Source organism: Amblyomma maculatum, chromosome 5 (genome assembly GCF_055883805.1).
Source record: "Amblyomma maculatum isolate TAMU_Amacu chromosome 5, ASM5588380v1, whole genome shotgun sequence".
NCBI classification, from domain to species: Eukaryota; Metazoa; Arthropoda; class Arachnida; order Ixodida; family Ixodidae; genus Amblyomma; species Amblyomma maculatum.
The window spans coordinates 155,550,596-155,576,124 of NC_139348.1; the positions used below are offsets into that span (position 1 = coordinate 155,550,596).

General features: G+C 44.2%; 3 protein-coding genes across 3 annotated transcripts in view; 1 reads left to right on the top strand and 2 right to left on the bottom strand.

Moving 5' to 3' along the window:
- mre11 (double strand break repair nuclease mre11) overlaps positions 1-7,400 on the bottom strand; it is a 29,231-nt gene extending 21,831 nt beyond the window's left edge. The window contains exons 1-4 of the mRNA XM_084604776.1: positions 7,155-7,400; positions 6,658-6,790; positions 1,630-1,864; positions 962-1,087 (exon numbers count right to left, since the gene is read on the bottom strand). Coding sequence (XP_084460902.1) covers positions 962-1,087; positions 1,630-1,864; positions 6,658-6,790; positions 7,155-7,236 — 576 coding nt within the window. The 5' untranslated portion in view covers positions 7,237-7,400. The remainder of the gene's footprint in view (positions 1-961; positions 1,088-1,629; positions 1,865-6,657; positions 6,791-7,154) is intronic.
- Positions 7,401-7,718: 318 nt separating this feature from the next.
- Positions 7,719-9,106, bottom strand: Rpt5 (26S proteasome regulatory subunit Rpt5). The gene has a single exon (XM_084604777.1). It carries the CDS (start codon positions 9,065-9,067, stop codon positions 7,775-7,777), a length of 1,293 nt encoding a protein of 430 aa, XP_084460903.1. The 5' UTR covers positions 9,068-9,106; the 3' UTR covers positions 7,719-7,774.
- Positions 9,107-10,941: 1,835 nt separating this feature from the next.
- The window catches only part of rho-5 (rhomboid-5), a 37,868-nt gene continuing 23,280 nt past the window's right edge, over positions 10,942-25,529 (top strand). The window contains exons 1-3 of the mRNA XM_084604778.1: positions 10,942-11,369; positions 21,010-21,477; positions 22,298-22,418. Of these exons, the coding sequence (XP_084460904.1) occupies positions 21,068-21,477; positions 22,298-22,418 (531 nt within the window). The 5' untranslated portion in view covers positions 10,942-11,369; positions 21,010-21,067. The remainder of the gene's footprint in view (positions 11,370-21,009; positions 21,478-22,297; positions 22,419-25,529) is intronic.

The window sequence follows — 25,529 nt, forward strand, 5'->3', positions numbered from 1 at the left end:
TTCACCAACGGAGGACACCAAGGCTCCCAAGAGGTGCTCAGAAACACCACATGCCCTAGCCTCCTGCCTTATATATGCATACAAAAACCAGCATGCAGAATCATGACACCTCAGAAAGATGCCGAAATTCAAATAATAACGACTGGCTGTAAAGTAAGTACATTCTGGTCACAGCAATTCCATAGTATGGTCATTCACAAAATAATCTGGGTGAGAAGAAATGTTGGTGTTTAAGGTAGGCATGAGTCTAGGTACTTGTGGAGGACATAAGGCACTCCAAACAAACTAAGGGTTCTGCGGAACACAGTTTGAGGACTCCTGATCTTCCCTGTTCCTCTTGGGTGCAAAAGTTCGGATGTTGCTTAGTTATTAGTAGCGACATTCTGTTCACTCATGAAAATGTGGTGCACGCATGTTTAAAGAAGTAGCTCCTCATCACAATCACTGTCACCATCGTCAACAAGTAAGCTAGGTTCATTGTGACCTCCAACAGGCCATCTCCCATGATAGCCTTGACCTCCCTGTACTGCAAATTTCTAAACAGTTCGACATCAGTTAAATACCACCAGAGATACAACAGGGGAAGAGGGCAAGATGGGCTAGTAGTGCCCATCAAGTCATTCCATATCCTTCAGAACAACTATAATTCCCATATTTTTTTGGTCCCACAGTGTGAGGGCTATTTAAATAACTTCATCATTCATTCGCTCTCTCTCGTGCACACATCTGCACACACACACTTGTTCACTCATTCAATACCTGCACAGAATCTCTATTAGAAGGCACCATACATTACATGTTACATTTAGGAGCTATCACACATTGTACACTCTGCATACAATGTTATTGTATTGCAGTTATGCAGTATAGTATATGGGGGCAAAGCATGGTGCACAATAAATTTGTCCACTTCTACCACACATTTGTTCTAATAGTGAAAATTTCAGCACGACCTTGTTACCTTGCCCTCGCGAAACAGTCGATGCAACCGCTCGTCTCTGATCCAGCCTAGGCCGTAAAGTGCCAGAAGCATGTGTCCCTTACGCATCAGCAGGGGTGAGATCCGCACATTCGTCAGGTCCGTCACCTGAGGACCAAGAAGCAGACGTGTTTACATCCTTCACCATAGTGTCCGTTTCAGAAGGGCGGACATACTTTTCTCATTTTACATGTCATATGATGCTGCTACTTCAATAAAATGTATCTTCGCTTTATTCCTAAATTCCTCAAAGTAAAGACTTATTAGCTGAAGCTAAAAAGGGAAGAAGAAAAGCATGCATAGAGCTCTAAAACAACATTTAAACTTTTCTTACATCCCCACATTCACTGTTTTCATTTCCATGTCCCTTAAAAAGTTGCATGCAAAATAAAAATGATTAAAATAGCATCCAATAAAGAGTGATCAGTGAGAAATCAAGGAACAATGCTAAAAGATAGGACAACAGTCACAACACCAGAATTTTTCGCTGATTATAGACCTAATGTCGGCACTCTTCTTCAGTGAAGGCTACCTTTTACTGCAACACCAGTAACAATGGCACCTGGCGAATATGCCAGCACTACCTGTGAGAAATCTGTGCCCACTGACCTGACCACTATGAACTAGTAAAATGAAGAGAAGGCAACTACCTTTCCAAAATAGTTGACAAGACCTGATGTAGCCAGGACATCAATGATGCTGAGGTTCTCTGAGCCAGTAGGGTCATCATGGTTGCCATGAATGGTAAACACAGGAAGAGAAACATTGAGGTTGGCATCCTCATAGTTGACGTTGGGGAAGGCACAGAAGCCAAAGTTTTCTGCCTGGTCACTCAGGATCTCGAACTGTACAGGCTTGTCACCCAGGCAATACTGGCGTAGCAGCCTGTAGAGGAAAATAACAGTAGCATTCACTACAGTCAGATACAAATTAAAAAAAAAAAAGCAGCAGACGTCCTTTAATAAAGTCCATTTCGCCAATCGTGCCAATTGACCCTTATGCAACAGGTAAACCTGCTTTCATCTGCCACACCCTGTGCTGTCCTGCTAGGAGGAATCTGCTGATGCCTTTGGCTACAGGGAGATCCTTTGAGGGGCAAAAACTGTATTTTTTTAGCTGCATCAAACTAAAACATTTTGCCCAAGTAGCCTCAATAGACATTAAGAAGTATGTTACTGTATTTAATGTCCACCAGAGCCTGTAAGGAGTACTGTAAGTAGCACCATTCAGCTATCACAAAGCTGAACATATGGTATCTTGCTGCAGTAATGGCTTTCTGTCGATATAAGCAGTCACCACAAGCTCAACAAAAATAGAATTCAGTAACCACTTGTCATTAGTTTATCACTAGTAGTCTGCTGTACCCTTTTCCAAAACCAAGCTGTGACAATTATATAACTTAAGAACCTGAACTTGGTGTCAAATATTGGTGTAGAACAAAGGTTTCTGATGGTAGAGCCCTAACGATCGAGTGTTTGGGAAGCCGTGGGCACGAGGATGTCTACATATGCACACCCGAGCAGCCTGCTTTTTATTAGCCCCATGTCCTGCACTTATCATTTCACCGCAACGGCACACCAATGTTTATGGAGCTTGGACTTTTAATGCAAAAGCATTTATTGCCTCATGCTTCGTTTGACTAGAAAACGTTATTTGCACTGACATTTAGGAAAAAAAATCGCATCACCGCCAGGAATCGGACCCCTATTCGGGCAGATCAGCTTCCTTGGCCCAGGCGCAAGAGTGCTATACTATCACCACAGCCAGTCACTACTCGTGTAAAACTGCAACACAACCTAGTGCTATGCAGTAAGCATCATCATCTTCATCAAGTTCCAACTGCAAAGCACTTGCGCTCTGCAGTGAACATTGACGTCTTCTTGAAGTTCCTTCTGCGCCACTCCCTGGTGGAAAGAATATAGTGGTAGTGGTAGTGATAGTGATGATAGTAATAGAAATGCTTTTGCATTACTGCAACTAAGCAGAATCAAGTGCACCCCTGAAATCTTTTTTTCTCCTCACAGCATGATCAACAGCAAAATGTGACCGTTAACATAACAGTGAAGTATTGTGCAGGGTCTTCGTGTGTTAAAGCAATGCGCTTCCCTGCAGCTCATACATCAAATTCTCTTCCATTTTGCTACTGATGACAAGGAAACGTGTGAAAAAAAGAAAAAAAAAATTCATAGACAATCAAGAGGTTCATGCAGCATATATGCAAGAGCATTAATTAGTGGCAATTTCCATTTAAGTAACCTACACCACATGGGATGTCCATGTCCTGTAGCCATCGAACTTTCTTGAGGATGAAGGTCAAGCTCAATGGGATTGTCATAGTCTTGTAGTCAGAGAAGTGGGCACTCCCATGCCACCTCCCAGAGGCATGATCCTGATTTTTCAAGGTGGCGAGGCTTGAAAGTGGAGGTGGGGGTGCAAGAGTCTCGTGTGTTCAATTATTCCCATCCCACCTTCTATATAAAACGAGCTTCTCGAGTTGGCAGCTCCTTCCTAACGAACAATGCCATCTGCTCTCATGATATCCCACAACCCACCAAACAGAAACGAGCACCAGCGCACCATTGCACCTACAGCATATCAGTGCCCGACCATGTGACCTGCAACTACCACCTCCCAAAGCCACGCTCGTAATTTTTCAAGGCTGCAAGGCTTCAAATGGAGGATGCAAGGGCCTAGGTGTTTGTCACAACCTGCCAACTACCACCTGCCAGAGCAGCGCTTGTGATTTTTCATGGCTGTCAGGCATCAAACAGTTGGTGGCACCGACACCGACAATGTTTTTCAACATGAATGCACTCTTGCATTCAAACTTCAAAAAGCAACCGCAGGTGAATTTACCTATGTATGCACTATAAACAAGTGCACTAGCTCCTTCACGGCTGTGTATATTTGTGCTAATAAAATGCTAATAAAACACAGATGAAAAATAGTGCAATACCAATCATACTACTCTGTAATTGTCCACTTACTTTTCATTGGTTGTACCTAACGAAATCAATTACATTTCAGATGAAGTAATTGTAATTAGTTATTTTCTTTCTGCAACGTGTACGAAACTGCCACTCATACTGCCTACCAAAACGCTCGCTCCAGCTATGAATTCCATATTATGTTTTCAGTGCTCTCTCTCAGACAACCCTCCTTTCATAAAGCGAGAAATTTTGTTCAAGTTGGCCTTGTATCCTCAACAGAAGGGGTAGTGATCTGCTCGAAGTCCACAAAACATTCTGATGAAGGCATTAGACAGGCAGTATGTGTGCAGCCTTTGTATGTACTCCTTTCTAAACCTGTGTCCTGCATAAAGGATCATTTGGACAACAGCTTCCATCTAACCACAGCTCCGTACACACACTTTTCCCTTGACCACCAACAAGCCAGGGTGAACCACACACACAAAACACACAGCAGTTTCTTCTTGACTGAACTGAGGCTTGCTAAAATGAGCTTTCGTGCTAAGGCCTATATAACAGAGAGCACTGTATGAATTGTCTTGAAGGGGACTGCAGGGCTAAAGTGTCAACTTCTGAACTGTTGCACGAAAATCGATAAAATTTTCAGGGACGGCTTATCTTCCTCTTATTAGAATATATTCTAAGTTTCATCACCTTAGCTGTGTGTGAGCTTAGGAAAGCTATCTTTTCAAAAATCATGAGGAAGTGCTATAACCGTTTGTGGTTAGATAACTTCTAGGTAGTTCATTGTGCAGGATAAGTTCAAGTGCTGGTTCTTTATGAAATTTTTATAAAATTCTAAGCACTTTAAAAGCGAACTTCACTTTTTCTGTTGACATTATATGTCACATATTTGATACTTTTTTTTTTCCTTGAAAGAATAATTATGAATCCAAAAAGCACCATCTTGTCCCCAACAAAATTTTAGTCCAGAAACGATGTTGAAAGCAGCCTTTGGCAAAAGAGTTTGGAAATGGTAGCTTTCCTAACAGTTGTGCCCTTGCAAAAAGTGCCAACTGAGAAATGAGTTCAAAGATTTCAGAACAAGCTATTCAAATTTAGGGCCTTAGTTAATAAATCAAAGTGATCTGGTGCATACGTTGGGCAGTTCTTTTTAGCATTACACTGCTCTGTGACAGCTCCTTCGAGTTGCCTCGTCTGTTTCAGCTTTACAGCTGTCCAACGCCCTTGTCGACGCTCGTGAAATGCTTTCCTTGGTTGCTTGCTGGGCTTGCATCTTCGTCTAGGCTCCATATTCTATCTACAGCCAGCCAAGCACTTAGGTCAGCCAGTCTACCAGTGGTGCAAAAACAGCATTTGAAAGTTATGAGCAGCGTTTTAGTCAATCCAAGCTCCAACTTGTAGAGCCCTTTGGTCAGCCAGGCTCCCAGTGGTACGAAAACTATGTTCAAAAATTATGTCTTGTATTTTTCGTCAATCCAAGCTTCTATTTCTGCTTACCAGCCAATCCGCTGTCCCTGCAGCCCCAAATTTGCCGTTTATTTCTGTTTTTCTCTTTAGTTGTCTGCTGCACTCTCAAGACAGGTTCTTTTTAGCTAGAGAGTGCGAAAAACAAACATTCTAAATCAGGATTTCACTCCTCGTTCAGTTTCTTGCTCGCTATGTGACTGCGTCCTGAAATCAGCATTCATATGCGCTTCTAGTGGTGAGTGCAACCCATCTTGCAAAAAAAAAAATAACAAATTTTTCTACTGTGCAGATGAAAACCAAACATGATGAGAGGTTTCTTTAGGCACAATCCAAAACAAAAGAAATTTAAAACACCTTTTTTTTTTTAGACCCGCATCCCCACTTAAACTGCCAATTTCACTCCAAGCTGCAAAAGCGATACAAAGCCTTCCAACAGCTCTGCAGGTACAAGACAACATAATCTCTTGCAAGCTTTATTTACGCACGAACGCTCTTCCAGAATATCACAGTGGCACTGTGACAAACACTACACCATCACAGTTATAAATGAGTAATCTATGGCCCATTGTGATGGCTCAGTGGCTAGGGCATTCGACTACCGAGCAAAATGACCTGGGTTCGAACTCGCATTTCAATGGAGGCAAAGTGCAAGATGTCCATGAATTGAGTGGTGCCAGTGCGGGTTAAAGAACTCCAGGGGGTTGATGTTAATCTATGGAATCCTTTGGGATTTTAATTCACCCACTAATCTTTGGCTTGAACAACACTGAAAAGATTGGCAGCTGCTACTGTCTCCAGCTGAGTGGCTGGAGGGTGGGGTAACAGTGGGCACAGCCAACACAGTGGATGCTACAAGAGGCAGTTGAGAGTACGTACCGCGGCTGCAAGCGGCACTGCAATCAACTTTTGGGTGGATGTGCCCCGATTGAAATGCAAAAGAATGCTTTTGCTTTTTTGTTGTTATTTCCTGTAACTTACTGAAATTATAATCCTTTGGCTATGCAATTTGGATCATTGAGGCTACGTCGATATATTACAAAGGGCGAAGCTAGTCACTGCCACCATCTCCCCACAGCTACTGATTGATGAGAAGCGCTTATGCTGAGAAACGCACAGCGAAGCTTGTGAAGCAGTGAAGCATGAGAATAAGCTATTCCCGATCAGAATTTACAAACAGCGTGAAAGACGCTATGTTCAACATTAGGAACATGTTATTTACAGCAGCGGCAACACAACGCACAGAGCGGCGCACAAGGAAAGCATATAACAATCACATACCGCAAAGTTTCGTGCTCGACCCAACGTGGAGGCTTGTTTTCGTGAAACATGTCGCCGCCAAGTAGTATGAAGTCAACATTTTCTTGAGTTGCAATTTGAAGTATCTCCTCAAACGTCCTGAGGGAGTCGTGTTCTGTTGGAGAAAAGTGAAAGCACGCTGCAATGGCTGAGCCGCCTCCAAACGACGTAACAATGTCGTACGATGCCGATTTTTTTTTTTCTCGCCTAACGTGCGACATCCTTCTACCACTTTGGGTAAAAAAGGAACGCGAGTACATTAAAGTGCTACACAACATGAAAGTTACGATCAATCTGCTCCATGCAATCTAGGAATTTGCCGCGCCCTTCTCACAATACTTAACGGCAACACCCGATGAGGTCATAAATTTACGATCATAATTCTGTATCGGCATAGTAGTGTCTCAAGCTGACTTCCACGAATGTTTATTGTCGCAGTGGGTTATCTGCACAAGCGAGCCAGAGAAAGGCGTGCTTACTTCTCTCTGCGTCCTTCGCCTCAAAACCGAGGTGCAGATCGGTGGCGACGAGAATTTTGAAGGCGTCGGAAGAACTCATCATCGATGCTTTCGGACAAACATTCGGAAATAGCGGAAATATTACACGTTATACAGAGTTCAGGCAGTTCAGGCGTGGTTCTGTCACCGTATGAAAATGTAGCAGCAAGCCTTCAGAAATCGCGGGAACAAAACTGACGTGTGAATAGCTCGAGTCAATATTTTGACGTCTCCCTGAGAGCAACGCGGGGCAGCCCACTTTACAACGAAAAGATAAAAGCTTGGTCGTGAATACTTTTTTCTGCGTCCATTGTGGGTGACGCAGGCATGCGTGACTTTACGGCAGAAACCATGAAAATAATGGTGCGTAAACCAAACAAAAGTGGCTGTATCACAGCCTGCAAGTCCCCAAACGGACTTTTTTTTTTTTAATTTTTTATTTTACGAGTCTGCACGCAGGTCGAACATCCTGCAATCAGCCGTGGGGTTTAAAGAGACATTTTGCACCCTTCGTTTGGTATTGAAAAGGGATAGGAACAGCTCGGGTCACTGTGTGAACGAAAGTACTTTATTGAACAAAAAAATATATATATCCCCTCCCATCAGGCGTAGTAGTTGAGGTTGGCCTTCTTCTTGGCCTGCACTTCCATGATTGCGTCCATGTAATCCTCATGCGTCACTTTCTCGCCTCCGCGCCTCAGAGCTATCATGCCGGCTTCAACGCAGACCGCTTTGCACTGCGCCCCGTTGAAGTCGTCCGTGCAACGAGCCAGCTCTTCGAAGTTGACGTCCTTGTCGTAGTTCATCTTGCGCGAGTGGATCTGCATGATGCGGGCCCGCGCCTCTTCGTTGGGGTGTGGGAACTCAATCTTCCTGTCCAGTCGCCCCGACCTGAGCAGTGCAGGGTCGAGGATGTCGACTCTGTTGGTGGCCGCGATTACTTTGATGTCGGCGCTTGAACTGAATCCGTCCAGTTGGTTTAGCAGTTCCAGCATGGTTCGCTGTACTTCTCGGTCTCCGGCCTTCTCGGAGTCGAAACGCTTTGTTCCAATGGCGTCCAGTTCGTCGATGAATATGATGGCTGGTGCCTTCTCCTTGGCTAGTGCAAATGCGTCTCTAACCAGTTTGGCGCCGTCGCCGATGAACATCTGGACGAGTTGAGGTCCCGCGAGTTTGAGGAAGGTGGACTTAGTCTGCGCGGCGCAGGCTCGGGCCATGAGAGTCTTTCCTGTGCCAGGAGGTCCGTAGAGAAGCACTCCCTTCGGAGGGCTGATGCCAAGGTTCACGAACTTCTCCTTGTGCGTCATGGGGAGCACGACGGCCTCAACCAGCTCTTGAATCTGCTTGTCCAGACCTCCAATGTCGCTGTACTGCTCTGTGGGTCGCTCGTCTACCTCCATGGCCTTAACGCGCGAGTCATACTCCTGCGGCAATGTCTCCAGAATGAGATACGAGTCCTTGTTGACACCAACCAGGTCGCCGGGGCGCAGTTTTTCGGCGTCCACGAGACCGATGACTGGCAAAAAGTAGGTCTGGCGCGTCGATGTTTTGATGACGGCGCACTTGCCTTTACGCAGCGAGTCGAGGTCCACATTGGCGCCGTCCTCTTCGCCCAACTCCTGTGGGTCCACGTCGAGCAGTTCGATGACGTTCGACACCAAATACGGCAGCGTCTTGTTGACTTTGATCTTCTCGTTGTTCTCTTTGATCTTCTCCTTCTGAGCCTGCAGTTCATGCGAGATGCGCATCACCTCGCTCTTCATGATTTTTATCTCGTTGTCGAGAAGCCTCGTACGACTGATGATTTCGTCCTGTGACATCCGCAGCACTTCCTCGCCCAAAGAATCGTCATCCTGCCACAGAGACTTGTCGTCGAGCGACGGAGGAGCAGCCATTTTTTCGCCGGCCACAAAAAAATTTACGATTCACACTGATGTTGATGGCAACGGGCAACGCGTGCTCTGCATGGCTCTGCGCTCCGATTTACGCGTGTTCGAAGCACTCTGGAGAACACACGTCCGCAATGTTCAAGGCAACAATAAAATTTGAATCGTTTTAAAGTAAACAAAAATTGTTATAGCAAACAGTGACATACATTTAATTAGTATAAATAAAACGCGAAGTAAACGGTTTCAGTTTCGGTTTCAGCAGTTTACTATTAGCGACCCGCTTTTTCACGAGCGATAATGGCGATAATTTGAGGGCAGTCATTAGTCGGCATAGTAAGTTTGCACATTTGATTTAATGCTTGCTGCCCTTCCCTCGTAGCGTTAGCCAGAGTTATGCACATGGTAAAAGAGTATATGTTGTGCTGTTCACTACCTCGATCTCATATATAAGGCGTCGAAATAATATGTACGACGGACGTCCGCTACCAAATGTCTGACGGACGCCTAGTTAGAGGACAGCCGTAGTAATATCCCATGCAAAAAAAAAAAAAAAAAAGGCGACGACTGAGTGGACGTTTGATGTACGCCAACGTCGGACATTTCGACGTCCTGAGGATGCAACTTACCTATTGCTGCATGAATTTTATATGAGGGGGGAAAAATGTTACCACCAGAAGAAATGTTTCTGGTGGCAACACCACAAAAAAAAAAATAAACTTTTTGTTTCAGATATTTGACACGCAACCCTTCTCAAATGCTTTAAAACGACTGAAAGTGTAACGTTCGTTATGATCCAACGACGGCGGCACAAATTAACAATCGAGCGATCGAGAATTATATGAGTGAAATAAAACTTAATTTATGAAATAATTAAAATTTACATTCACAAACGTAAGAAATGAGAAACTATAACTTGTGCATGTGCACACAGAAATTATCAACGAAAACTAAAAGTCAATTATATATGTGAAGAGCTGTTCATACGTGGGCAATTCATACATCCAAAGAGCGAATCGAATCATGCATTCACGACAGTATAGTGCCTAGAATGCCAGAATATTCTAGGCACTATAACCACAGTTTGCTAATAGCGGCCGCCCAGAAGGAAATGTTCGTTAGACATCCGCTGGCCGAACCTTGTTAATAGCCGAGAAAGGACATGCAGACGTCTCTTGATCATTATCGAGCATCCAAAGCGGCCCACGGACGTTCGGACCATAACGAGACGTTTGTTGGATGTTTGCGGACTATTGGTATGTCACCTCTTGCGTCACTTTCGCGGGCAATCAGTCGCTCAATTTATATGTATCATTTAATTGTTATTTAGCAGCTTATATGCGGAAAGAAATGTACATTTCAGTAAATCATATGCAGACTTGAATATAGGTATATAAGAAAGCTTTTTTTTGTGTTATATATGAAATCGAGACATCCACTGTGCAGACTCTACCGTCTCAAGCCAAACTATACGCACCTGAATCATGAAGTGAAGTTTGGAGCGGTGTGCTACTGGCACTACTGGTACATCCTCTTTCATCCAAAATGTCTGTTGCCAATTTTTATGTGTCTGCATTTCTGGTAGGCCGCTTTACTTACAATTATTAGTCTCTGGTATTTAAGGGACCAGGTTTTAGATGAATATTTGACGTAAGATTGGCAAAATAAGCCCTTGGAGACTCGCGTACCATTTTGGCATGATATGTAAATTTGACCGGCAGTACTACGTTCGTTGCTCCTCATCAGCGGTTTGTTTCTGCTGCAAAGATCGTTTATAAAGTATGGAGTATGGCAAAGACGTCGCCGGCACAGCGCTGCATTTCCTTTACTCAGAATTGACGTCGGCACGTAGGTTTAGCGGTCTCCCTGTCATTTCCCGTTTCCGCGTAGTGTGCGCGTCACCCGTGTAGACGGCGCCCATAGTTCAATCCGAACGTAACAACATGGCTGCCGTGTGGCTTAGGGACGAATTTCGGGAGCCCCGTGTAGCGTCGAACAAGCGACAAAACGGGCCGTGTGGGTACGCCGAGCATCAATGAAGATCGACGCAGTCTGTCTTCGCTGAGTGCCACGATGCTGGGCGAACGGTGCGGATAGGGAACTGACCACCGAAGTGCGCTTCCTGGGTCGGCTCTGTCCGTGCGTTCCTGTGTGTGCGTGCGTGTGTTTGTGTGTGTGGATCGGTGACATTTTGGAAAACACTGGCTCCCGAAACCCGAAAAAAGATACGCAGTAAGAAAAAAGGAATCAGCGAGTTTCACGAAGAGATGCCGCGCGGCAAAGCTGGCCCGTGGAACGTAAGCCTAACGTGGTAAGTAGCCCCGTTTTTATTTTTTTTACTCGCAAAATTCGCGAGTCTTCCCCCCTCCCCCCGCCTCTCGAGCTAATCGTCGACGGTATACGTTGCTGCGGTAAAACGGGCTTGCTCGTTCCACGGTGCGATCTGTTTAGAGGCGTGGCTGATCGCGGGTGAAGCCGTCGCGCCAGGGGCTGAGCTACGAGCGGCCGATAGGCGCATGTTGATTATGTATTCCGCTCTATAACGCTTGCTTTTATCTGCTATATTTTGGCTCCAGTCGTTTTTTTTTTTTTTTTTTCTCTCTCTTTCTTTGGACGCGCGGACTCCCTGTCGCTTTGCGGAGGGACTTCTAGGAATGCGTCTTGCTTGCGATCTTGGTAAATTTTGGTGTTTAGAAAACACTTGGCGCGCTTCGCTTCGTTTGAAGACCGAGATATCTGGCTGCGATCGCCTTTGAAGCATTTTTGCGCGGAAACACCTGACGCTTTCTGGTGGAGGGAGCTCGTAAACGACCTACGGCTGTTTTTGGAGGGCCTTTCGGCTCTCTGCATTTGATTTGAGCGTGAAGCGTTCGGATCGGCGCATATTTTGTAGCCCTGCATAGCGAAACCTTTGCAAAAGCAATCGGGATTCTTTCGACCTAACTACGATAGCTACTGCGGCCACATTATGATTCTAACCCTCTCGTGTTTGCACGCTTTTTTTGCCCTGCTCTTCGGCGCTTGGTCGACGCAGCATCCTCAGTTTAATCCGTAAAGGTGCGAGCAAGGTGCGCTTAGGAGAGCTAGACTATCCTTTAGGCCTAGGGAAGGTTTCTTCGCGCTTGTTTTGCAAGGGTCTGCTTTGCAGAACAGCCGTGATGTTGGTGCGTACGAAAACTAAAATAGAGCTCGGTGTTTATTTTTCATCTGGCTGTGGTTGTTTGCATAAACCTTGCGATGGAGGGTGCTTGTGGTTCGTCAAAGTCGTGTTCCTGTGGGCGAAGGTGGCGGTGGTTAAATTTAGGAGCAGCCCTCACGATCGTTGCTCTTGCATGCTTGGTTCCGCGTTTCCGGTTTCTGCGAGTTTAGAGCACGGTGTGGCTGTGTGGTGTTTGTATGGCCGACCGTCGGCGCCGAGTCGATCAGTCACTGGACCGGGTGGCGCTATGAATCTAGGTCAGGTGCGACAAGCGAGTCTCGATGGTGTCGGTATTTTATCTTTGCGACAAGCGAGTTTCGATGGTGTCGGTTTTTTATCTTGGAAAATGTTGCCGAAAGGGCTGGATAATGTTCCTGACGGGCTGCTTAACAGGGCCTTGCTCGCTTCGAATGCTTCGTGTCTGGGGCGGAGATATGGCTTCGCACTTCACCATTAGGATATCCATCGCGGTTGAAGTACCTGTTGGGTGACCTAGCTGCGGATCTTTTTTTCTTTTATCTTGAGTTTTTCGGGCAGTCCACCGAAAGAGGGACTTTTGCACTCCTGTGGGGTAACTCGAGCCCGTTTCCTGGCTGTGCGCGTCATAAGTGGCAATTTCAGCTCGTCTCATAGTCTCCCGAATACTTTTGTCGCATGCGTAACTGGTAAGTATTTCTATTTATTTATTTAAATGTTTTTCATTGATATTTTTTTTTTTTTTTGTTACCCAGAGTAATAAATGTTTTTCTAGTTGGTGATCTCATTAAGAGTAGCTTCGTCTCAATACATATGTGCTCAGCAGCGAAGACAGCTTGCGGTCGTTTTCGTTTCTTGCAGTAACAGTTATAATTACGGTACTGCGCACCTTTTCTTTGTATGAAAGAAATAATGAGCAGTTGTGATTCGCATTTGCGCTGATTGTCGAGTGTCAGATCGGCTGTCGTCTAGTGTTTTCTAGAGTAATGTGCTACTTACAAATCGATGTGCCAGCTCCGCAAAATGCAAGCGGGAAACGGCGCCTGCGTTTATTTTGTGCTTTTCAACGAATCAATTATTGACGCGTAATTTTTGCCGGCGTGTCGCTTTCAGCGCTCGAGGCAGTCGTCGCTTTGGTTTAATGTGCCTTGGCATCATACCTTCGTGCTTCGCCGTGCCGTTGCAATGATTGATTTCGGAAGTGCGGGCGCCGTCGCGCGCCTTCGCCACGGTTGCCGCCGACGTTGCGATTGTTGCATTTCGTTATTTATTTTTTTACTCGTTAAAATTATAACTGCTCGTTAACTTGAGCTTATCATTTTGCTGTGTAGCTAGTCTTCGATGGTATGCTGCAAATTATCACCGTAGTTCCCTTAGTCATCACCAAATTGTAGAATGATTAGTTGTTCTCTATTGTACTTTGTATGCACATAAATATTTTGCGTCAAGCCTTTTCAGCACCGCTTAGAAAAAATGTGTATGAGAAAAAAGAAAAAAAAACTTGGAGGTCACTTAAGCTTTGCCTTAAAGGTGTATAGACCCCCAATTTTTGGGTTCATATTTTATTCTTTGTAATGATGCATAAGACATTACTGTACATTGATAACCAAGTGATATTTGTCTGCGACCGCTAAATAATTTATAGTTAAATTTCTTTCTCACCTTCGATTTCAACAGCCAAGCGGTGCCTTGTCGCGTTGAAAGTAAAGTCTAGGTTAAGTCTCAAAACCAAGAATCATTGAAATCGAAGGTCGCTGCTTTTTAATGCATCAATGACCTGCACTTGACTTTGATGTCACAACCATTGCTTGACTTTGGAAACAAACTGGCGAGGGAAAAAAATCTACTACAAATTATTTAGTAGTCGTAGGGGAAAGCAACTTGCTGATTCATATACAGTAATGTCTTGCACATAATTAGTAAAAGAAAAATACAATCAAAATTTGGTGTCTATACTCCTCTAAGAGTGGAACAAGATAGCACCTTCTCTATGGTATTCATACATGAATTGCAATACACAACATACTATGCACTGCAGTACTCAGACACATGCTACTATGGCATGCACACCGCAACGCATTCATTAGGTTCCCCTCTAATTATATGCTCTTACCACCGAGCCTTTGTGGCCACTGTGTAGTGCATCTGTCCGTCAACATTTTTCTCACGGATGTTATCACCAACCATGCCGGGTTCTTGGTGCAGCAAGCTCCTTAACGCCTTCATGTTAAAAAGTCATGTACAGTCGACGTCACCCTTGTGTAGAGCGCTCGGGCAGTGTTCGTCCCGCAATAAAAATTGAAATTAAAATTCAGCCCACGATTTGCGGACAAAGTGCTCATGCTCGTCTTCTTCACAGGTCTGTGTGGATCTACTTCCGTACAAGTATTGCTTGTAAAAAGTAGAAACTGCAACGAGGTATCGATTTTATGCAGGGAAGTGCGGCGATCGAGCGCTCTACACAAGGGTGACGCTGACTGTATAGTCTCAGAACACAGTGACAGTTTTCGGTAAGATATTTCCAATTGTAAGAGAATACACCTGTCCTTAAATTGGGCTTAAACTGAACATTAAAAAGACAAAGATCATGGCGTCTTGCCCTATCAAGTCCTGGAGCATCAAGGGACAAGAAGTGGAAGCTGACAGATTTTTTTTTCTTGGGCTCCAAGATTACCCCGGAAGGAGACTGCAGCCATGAAATTAAGAGACGCCTGCTTCTGGGAAAGAGAGCCATGGCTAGCCTTAACCGCCTAGTAAAGAGCAGAGACATTAGTCTGCCAACCAAGATCCGTATAACTCGTGCTATGGTCTTTCCAGTTGTGATGTATGGATGCGAGAGTAGGACTGTGAAGAAGGCTGACCGCCGAAGAATTGACGTGTTTGAATTGGAACTCTTGAGAGTTCCTTGGACTGCCAGAAGATCAAATCAGTCGATATTGTCGACCATAAACCCTGACTGCTCATTGGAGGGTCAAATTCTAAAGTTAAAGCTCAGCTACTTTGGTCATCTGATGAGAAGAGAGGAGTCGCTGGAGAAACATTTGATGTTGGGAAATGTTGAGGGTCACCGGAGAAAGGGTAGGCAGCGAATGCGATGGTTAGATGGCATCCTCGAGGCGCTGCTGATGAAGTTATGTGATGTTAGGAAGATAGTGAGAGACTGGAAAGCATGGCGTGATATGGTCCATAGGGTTACGAAGAGTCGGACACGACTGAACTGAACTGAATACCTGTCCTGACTGAGTAGGGATGATAGATCTGCACCATGAGGATTAAAGTCATTAGGAGAATTGGAATGCACTCGGTAGACACACTGAGGTCATCAGTTACAGCGCACTTGCTATGTCCCTGCATACATTGGGGATGATCATATCCTGCGAAAACATGAAGGCTAACAGGAAAGTTGATACTAGATCGTATTAAGCACAGCACTCTAAACTGTGGCAATTAAACTGGTAGAAGTGACATTGATGAACGGAAACAGAGCAACGTGGATTATGGAAGAAAATAGCAGCTGAATGATTTGTTGTAAACTAAATGATTAAACTGGTGGCACAAAGTCTGATTATTGTCGTATGTATGTACGTGTTGTCATTGTTCCAGTTTTGTGTATTTAATTGTCTGTTCTCCATCCTGTTTCAAGAAGCAAAAGTGGAAGAAAAAAGATTGTCACAGTATATACGCGAAGTCTGTTGGCATAGCAGTTTTTATTTTTCTGAACCTCAGTGGCAGCTTGTCTCATTATTTCATAACTGATGGGCTACTGCTAAGTAACATAGTGAAGCGACTCGTCAGAGTGAGTGCTGCTTTCAGCCATATGGTATAGCCAGACGTGATGTTGTCTGTCCTAGTCTTTTATTCATTTGTTCATTTATGTTTTGCAGTTGCCCGTTTCCGCTGGCTAACCTGATAGGTATGCAGCGTGCAGGCCGAAAGTGTAATGCCTCTCACCTATGTTAGGTTCGGTTCGTTTATTTACTTGGAGTCAGTCGCGCCAGAATTATTCGATACAAATGACTTGTGGGACTGCTAGTTAGTGTTTCAATTGAATTCCTCTGGTAGGCAGCTAGGTAGAATGCGGCACTAACTGCTTTGATGCAGTTGTAATCACTCTATTCGGGACACTTTATGTCAGCATGTTCCACAACAGCAACAGGACAAAAGCAGCAGTGGCTAAAGAAAAAAAAGAAGCGCTGATGTGCAGGCCTTGTAAATTACAGCAGAAACAAAATCATGAACAAGTGTTTAGGTAATGGATGTCAATATTTGCACAACAAGAGAAAATATGCTAGTTGAATTTCTTGGGTTGCCTTGGTCTATCGTATTTATAATTAGTTACAAGTCAAGAATGCTGTGGTGAATTTCCTGAAAGGAAGCCCTCCGAGACCAATGGCATGGTGCCAACAGACAGGAATCCTTCTGGCAAATGGGGCACAAATAAATTTTTCCTCTCATGCTAGTAGGTGACAAAGTGTAGTGTATTGTTGACCAGTGTTCAGTGACCATAAGAAAAGAAAGGAAGAAATTGTCCTGCCTAGGGAGACATGGTGGTGTCCCTCATTTTGTAGAGGAACCAGTGTTAAGAACTAAAGCTAGTGGCTGGAGGGCCTCTGTTGAGGGGTATCTGGTACTGCATTCTTGACTCGCAACTAATATAGTTATAAATAGCTAAGCCTGGTCCAGATTCTGCTAAGATAACTTACTGTATTTGAGAGAGAGAGAGAGACTTTATTTGGCGACTAATTAAGCGCTTAGTAAGTCTTTGGCCAGTCGCCCCAGGGCCAGTTGGTCAGCCAGATGGTTTTCTCTTCAAGGACACTGACTTCTCTTTTTCTTTTGTACACAAGCATTCTGTGTAAACTTTAGCAATGGTGTGTGTGCGTGTATGTGGGTGAGTTGGGGGATTATGTGCACGTGCGTGCGCGTGCATGCATGCGTGTGTTTGTCTATGCTCATAGCATGCTACCTTAGCTAGTCATTGTGCCCCTTGGTCATTTCTTTCCAGTTGGCGAACACGCCACTGTAGTGATGACGTGGGACCTAACCGACGTCATCACCATGGCAGTGCTAGCAATATCTTGAAGTTTTTAATGCATTGCAAACTTTCTGTCAGAGAATTTCGATGCAGAGCATTGGCACTTGAATTGTGTGTGATTGGCGACACTAAAGGCTTCGTTTGCGTATGTTCTACGTAGTAGAGATGTAACCGCTATTGCTCTTGACTTCTTTGAAATCTGTTAGCCTTCACCCTTACTCTTTGCATTGCTGGTTATTGTGCACTTCGCATCTGATCTCCTCGTTGTTGCATTCCTTGGTTCTGTCCTCACTTTGTACTTGCAAATTGCCTTGACTGCATATGGCTTGTTGTTTGTGGTGTTGTCTTTTGTTCAGTGCAATTGCGTACGTATACAGTCGTGCCTCGTTAATACGACCTCCGTTAATATGGACGACTCGAATTATGGACAGTTTTTCTGGGACCAAACTTTTTACCATGCATTTACGTCTCGTTAATATGGAAACTCGCTGTCCAGGCAATGGACAAGGAGAAAATGCACAGATACCATTAGGGTCCATGTATTTTTGTTGCGTTAATATGGAAAGTCATAAAAACAATATCGTTACACTACTTCAAAGATAATTTCTCTTCTAGATTTTGCTGACAGGCACCACATTTAACATAGTGCCAGTGACTGATTGATTGCCCATTTTGCTTGTGGTTTCACATTTTACACTGCGAAGTTGCGCTGTCGATGCACGTTACTATTTTTTGTATTGCATGAATTCACTTGAACAAAACTCTGACAGCCGCTTTCGCCTTGTAGAAAGTTAGATTCAGCAACTTTCAGCCAACTGAATGCTGACGTAGCAGGGGTTCATGGGAGATGAAACGTAGAAGTCAAGTGATTTATTAATGAAACGCCATTAAGAACAATATGCAACTGTATCAAAGTACTTTCAATTGCATCGTATTTGAAGTATAACGGTGACCCAGATAATGTTCTTTTAGCTCCTAATGCCAACTTTGTTGGCTTACATTATGCTTTAAAGCAGACCCTATCCTTACTGTTTCCAGAAAAAAAAATCCGATTCATTATTACGGACGACTCGCTTTATGGGCAGTTTTGTGCGAAACCAAAGTGTTCATATTAAAGAGCCACGACTGTATGTCATGCAACCTCTGCATATCTTTAGAGCCCCCTCCTCTGTCAGTCACCATATCCTTTGTCAGTTACCAACCTTTGCTTTTGTTGCGATACCTGAAAAGCCACTTCGAAACATGAGGCCTTTGTGTGGCTGCTTCTGCTTGGCGATTGGCGCCACTGCACTATGAGTGTTGTTATCTTTTGTAGTGCGAGCAGCTATGCATTTTTGGGGTGATAACTGTTAATAGGAGGAACCCCAGGTCTAAGGCATGGGCATGGACATCTGTAGAGAAGGGGTGAAAGAAATAAATAGCAGTGTTGCGCAGCACTAAAGGGGGGATTCACAGCTACAGTGCAGTGGGAAGCAGAGGGTAGTGAGGGAAGGTAAGGCAGAAAGAGGGACATTACAGATCGACCAGGGGGTTGCGCTACGGAGGATCCGGGTTGTGGTTGTGCTCACACCTGCTGTAACATGAACATGGCCTTAATACCGATATTTATATCCACGTCCAGGATGTCTTGTCTGCAACTAAAAAAATGAGGCAGATATTCACCGCTTGTTATGGGTTTACCCGGCACCGAAGCCGACGAGAATTTGGCACCTGACAGCGATGGGATTTTTGCCGAACAACCCTTCTTCTCACATTGCTTGGACACAGGGGCCTTATCATCGTTCCCTCTTGACCTTTAATAGAACAGCCAATCTTTTTTCTTTCAATTAATGCCTCTTTCAATTTTCTTTTTACATATTTTTTATGCTCTGAGGCAATAAGCAACATTATTAAAAAGAAATATGGCTGATTTGAATAGTTAATTAAATACGAAGTAGCCGCGTAGCACCACTTATCCCCTTATACCTTTCATACATTACCACACACATTTGCGATTTACACTCTCCAATATCTTCCCTCAGCTCATGGAAGAAGTGGCCAGCAGTCACAAAGACAAACAGCGCCGACGGTCGCGCTTCCAAAACACACAACACCCAAACCTAGGGCTTAAACATTCTGATTGTTGCCCTTGGTCGGTTGTGCGCGGGCGGCAGTTTCAAAGGGACGTATGTCCAGGCGTCTTCCCGTGACAGCAGCTCCCTCTGCCACGCATTCTCCCTAGCCCGTGTTTCGCCGCAATTTATGGCCTCCGCGCCCTTTCCCCTCAAACCGAAAGACAGAGCAGTTAGCACCGAACCCACAACCACTGCACTTATGCTGTGCTTTTTACTGCTCTGGTTTGCCTCCTTCGCAGCACGGTCGAAGCGCAACTTTTCCGAGAATCGGAACGGACCGAACTGACAGCGTCACTCGTTTCCATGTGTTTCTATACCACTTCCGAAGAGCGGCCGCCTGCGCGACCGTTATAAATAATTATAACTCGCGTCAAGCTGCCACTTGACCTTAGGCGCCTCTTCGGAATCTCCCCCGCGACAGCGGACCCGTGGTGAACACTTCGTTTCTGGTAGAAGCCCGCAAACTTAACTCCCCCTTGGAATGGGAATTCTTCAGAGCCGACAGTAAGCGGCTTCGGACAGACATCGGCGAAATCCGTGATTGCAGCTAGTAGTGCTACGCACTAAAAAAATCACTGAGTTCTCGTGTTATGCGTCATACTGATGTTTGTCAGCTTTTCTTTCTTGTACATGTATCATCATCATCAGCTGGACTATACCCACTGTAGGGTGAAGGCCCCTCCCATTTCCCTTCTCACCCAGTCCTGTGGTACCTGCATACACTTGACCCCTGCAAACTTCTTAACTTTATCTGCCCACCTGACTTTCTTCCTCCTCTTGCTACGCTTTCCTTCCCTTGGAATCCAATTTGTAACCCTTTTCGACCATCAATTATCCTCTCTTCGCACTACATTCCCTGCCCACACCCATTTCTTCTTAATTTCCACTGGAATGTCAATAACTCGAGTTATATCTCTGACGCAGTCCGCATGCTTTCTATTTTTTAACGTTGCACCTACCATTTTCTATTCCATAGCTTTCAGCGTTGTTCTCAGTAGAATCCTTTTTGTTAGCCACCACGTTTCAGCCCCATAGGTGAGTACAAGTAAGATGCAACTGATATATACTTTACTATTGAGTGATACCGGTAAACGGCTAGTCATAACCTGGGAGCACTTTCCAAATGTGCTCCATCCCAATCTTATTCTTCTGGTTATTTTCCTTTCATGGTTCGGATCTGCGGTTACTACCTGTCTCAAGTATAGACATATTCGCCAGCCATTTGCAGTGCTTCGCTACCTATTGTGAACTGCTATTCCTTCCCGAGGCTGTTGAAAGTTACCTTAATCTTCTGCATATTGATTTTCAGGCCTACCTTCCTGCTATTCCTGTCTAGGTCATCAATCATTCTTTGCGGTTCATTTAATTTACTTAGCAGAGCAATGTTATCAGTGAATCGCAGATTACTGAAGTATTCTCCATCAACCCTTACCCCTTACTACTCCCATTCCAAGTCTTTGAATACTTCCTCTAAGCAAGGCGTGAATAGTACTGGGGAGATCGTGTCTCCTTGCTGAACACCTTTCTTTGTGGGAATTTGATTACTTTTTTTTAGGCAGAACTATGGTTGCTGTGCAGCCACTATAGATGTCTTGGTAAACGATATGAATGTTCTCGATCCTCACAGGAGGCCCAGAATCCGGGGTCACCATTGACGGCGCGGCGACTTGTGCGGTCCCCTTGACATGGAGTGCCCCCCACGGGGCCTCCGGAGGGGCCGTCTCGTTCTAGGGGGCCGACCGCCGACGCTAGACCTTATTGAGAACCCGCTCTACGAGGGCGCACAGCCGCCTCCCGTGCCTGCACCGCGAACCCTCCCGCCGGTGCGGTCACTACAGAGGCAGCAGCTGCAACAGCAGCCGCAAAGGCTGCAGCAGCCACAAAAGCCACAGCAGCAGCAGCAGCAAACCACAGCCATGCACCATACATACCCACCACCTTCTCAACAACCGTACGGCTCTCACGCAACGTCGGCACACTCGTCAGTCTCGTCTGCCATGGCACCGCCCTTGGCAGCAGCCACGTCTGCAGCAGACGATGACGACGTTGAAGTCCGGCGAAGGCCCAAGCTTTCTCGTAGTGAGACCATCAAGAGGTGAGTCAACTTTTCAGATTAGACCATCAAGAGGCGAGTCAACTTTTCAGATTGCCTAGGCAGCCATAAACTAGGGTAAAAGACAAGCTTTGAATGGCAGTGAGGAGGTTGTAGGCTAAGCATTTTCATCATGAAACTAGGCAGCAGCCACTCATATCCACCAATGTGAGCGCAGCCATATGGCTACAAAGGGAAGTTCAGCAGCTTTCCGAGAAGATTTGCAGTCGAAGAACAATTTATTCTGGCCCAGAAATCAAACCTGAAACTGCAGCCAGTCTGGGTTAGTCACGTTACTACCGGAGCTGATCAGGATGACGAGGTCAATTTCAACCCCTGCACCAGCAAAATATTTCATTGAAGAAGCTTCTAGCTCGTCTGCCCTGTGGCATGCGACACAGTTACTGTCCTAGCTTATTGCACTTCAAAAGGATTAAGTTGTTATTGCAAGCGAGCAGCATGCTGTAGCAGGCGGACAGTTAACAGTAACAGACTTATTCTAGGTCTTTAATTGAGATTGAACAAAAGACTTTATTTGGATAACTGCTCCTGAAAGTTGAAACAGTGCAGCCCACAGTAGGCAGTGTACCTTCAGAGTTTTTGTGAGTTTGTGAGGTCAGGAAGAGATAGGCAGTCACCTTTAGTTTCTTTGAGAGATATAAGCATTAACAAGCCTCCTAGCTGTGCATATTTTTTTTAAAGGACCTTTCTTTTTCAGCTTTGAATTTATGTTTGGCTGCCAATGGAATCAGTCATGATAGGCGAGGTAAAGGGTGAGAATTCTCATCTGTGGCTTTTGCCTTGCTGTGTACCCGTCTCGCAGGTATGTGAGAAAAAGCACGGCTTCATTCTTTGGTCTTGATGAGGAGTCTGCACCCGAGAGCTGCCAACGATGGACTTTGAGACGCAAGCGGCTGCTGAGCAAACGCTACGGCGAGATCAAGGTAGGCGTCGATTCTGACAGAGTTTTGTAAATTAATGTGTCATGTTTACACTGAGTTGTAGCAGGTGACAGAGGCTGCGAAATTGAAGGCTGAAAGACCTTGTGTGTTTGGTTCTCAAGAAGAAAGAGGGGAGAAAGATGTTATTTTAAGCAGTTTGCTATCAGTGCAATATTTGTTCTGTGAGCAATTTACGCTCGCATGCGAATCAAGCCTAAGTGGCTATTTTTCCTCTGGCCTTAGTCTGAATCAGTGACGGACAGATGGAGAGATAAAGGTGGTCACCTAGCTGTCTGCTTTTCTTTTTTTTTTTTTTTTTAATGCTGCAAAATGCCTGTTTCTTTTTTTCTTTTTTTTTTTCTTTTTTTGAAATTTCAACATGGAATGGCTATACAGAAAGTTGTGTACCATGCATTAATGCTTTATTACTTGCTGTTAATAAAGTTTTTCTTAGTTGGCTAATAATGTTAATGAATAAAAAGAAAATGTGAGTTTTCTTGAAAAAAAAATAATTTAATAATTTGGTGTTTTTTCACTATCGCAAAGTGAAACGGAAATCCTCAGAAATGTCCCGTGCTCTCTCAGGGGCACCATATCTCTGCACGCTTTCAAAGTCTCATTGCTCTGCTTCAGTGTAACCACAAATTCCATAATGGCACTGTAGCGAAAAAAACTGAGCTCGTTCACACTGCCGGTTTTTTTTTTTTTTTTTTTCGTTTTTTTTCTTCTTTTTTCTCTGCCTTCCAGCCATTTTTAAAGCGCTTATACTACACCACTAATGCAGCTAACCACATTAAGCTACATTTTCGTCCTCCCGTCTGCGTCAGTGAACAGTTGAGTGCATTGTTGGGACCATCTGTGAACATGGTTTATTATGGGAGAGCTTGGATGCGCAGTTGGTATCTTTTTACTCTCTCTTCTTCTCTTTCATCGGTCCGTACGTATACAGGTCATGTGTTGGCAGGGCTATATTAGGACGCACTGCAATACCCTTATTTTATTTTATCTGCCACCTGTGGGGCTGGCATTCCCGCGCTGGTGTTTGCGCTATGAGGAAGTACCTGTTCAAGCATCGCTTGTTCCGTGTGTGCATTCAGTGCGCAGCGTAGGACTGCGGTGAATATTAGCCCATAGTCTGTTTTTTCTTAAAAATTAAGTTTTTCACCGGGTAAAAGCTAGTATTTTGTCTGCAATGCCAGAGTAGTTTCCATGGTTATTTGCTGTCCTAACTTCGCAATCTTGTTTTAATTCTCGTGAATAGTGCTTGTGATGCAACACGAATGTACAGGGTAAGAAGCCATATTTAATGTTTGTGTTTTAGGTACCCGGTATCCCATCTAAGTGTAACCTAGGTTTTGTAGGGTATGGTGTGCCTGAGTCCAGTGAAACTGAGAGCTGTTGAGAGTCACTTATCCTAGTCTGCAGCATTTTTTTTTTCGTTTGTTCTAGTTTAATATGCAGTAAAGTTTTTCTTCTCAAAAACTGATATGGTATCTTGTTCACGGCTTCAAACTCCCAATTGGGACTAACCATCCAACAGTGATAACTAAAATTTTAATAAATGGTTTCTGTTAATCAGCTGAATAAATAGAAGAGTTTTGCAGCATATTTTGTCTGTTGCAGCTTAGAGTATTTTCCTGCAAGTACGTTTTTTCTATCTTGAACTCACTCTTGTCACAAATTTTTGAAAGTGTTTGTTGAAACACCTGGTATATATATCTACATATGTGTGTATACTGGTCACTTGTCATTAATGGGGCAGCTGTGACAGCCCTCTATTTGCATTTGTGACAGTATTTATTTGTGACTAGAAAAAAGGAAAATGCTTGAATTAGGCTGTCAAAAAAGTTGTTTAAGGTTTAAGGTATATGAGAAAGATGTAAAAAATGTGAGAAAGTGTATACTTAAAGAAATTTTTTTCATCCAGGTAGAATGAGTGATGTCCTTTTTCATTAAATGCTGAAGGGCATAAATGTAAATTAACATCAGGCTTAACTGTAGTCCACTAATGTATCTTGCGTGCCCGTGCAGGCTTCTACGTGTACCAAGCTGCAGTATAGAAGGGTTGGCCAAGAATTGCATTGTATCATCTGACACAACCTAATGTTACTAGCAGCTGCCTAGGCCCTCTATCACATTCTTTAAACAAAACATGAAGCCACTATAAGCAGGGTTATAATAGAAGTCATTCTCTGTCAGTACGTGCAACTGCATGCTGTCACTTCTCCATTGGACAGCTTTTTTTCTTTCTTTTTGTGTTGCTTTTTTTTTTTACATGTTCGTGCACAGAGACACCTCCATGCACCTTTGGACAAGTTGTTTTTTGTTTAAACTTACTCGATATATTTTGTATCCTACTAGTCTTTGCTCATGGTCTGATTTGGCATGCTGCTCCAATGGGAAGCGGGGGAATGTCAGGTTGTACGTCCTGTACCTGTGCGTGCATTGTTTTTCAGTGCATAGCACAAGGGCATCGGGTAAAAAAGCTCTCATGTACAGGCTAAGCCTTTTAGTCTTTGTTTTCCCTCATTTTATGGAGAAAAACGCACAGCTAGCCATTTCCACTGGGTGCGATCATACTTACTTGAACTTGGAATCACCTTCTCTACGCTGAAAACTTACAGCATGTTCCCCTATAAAGATTGCTCCAGGAATTGGCAGTATATTGAAGTAAAAAGCAAGTTAACACTGTTCTTTATTTTATCGTTAACTAAATCAAATTACTAATGACTGCATGTATTTGAGAGTGTCTGGTACGAACAATTATGGTGTAAGTATTATAGTAGGGATGTGCAGATATTTGCAAACTTGAATAGAAAATTATATATCATTCTATTCGGTGCATCCAACAAGTCAAATAGATCACATTCAAAATTATTTGAAATGAATCAAACAGGTTCTCGAGTTTTCATATACTTTTTGAATTGTTTACACAAAGTTTGAATAAGGCCTCCTATATTTCTCTTCTATAGCTGTTATTCAAGAAACTGGGACCACACGCACTGTGTATCGCGCTGTCGCATTTGGTATGTGGGAGGGTTCAGTGTTGCGGTGTGGTAGGTTCGTGTGGAGGCATTCATAATGCTCACACATGCCCTCAAAGATTGGATGACT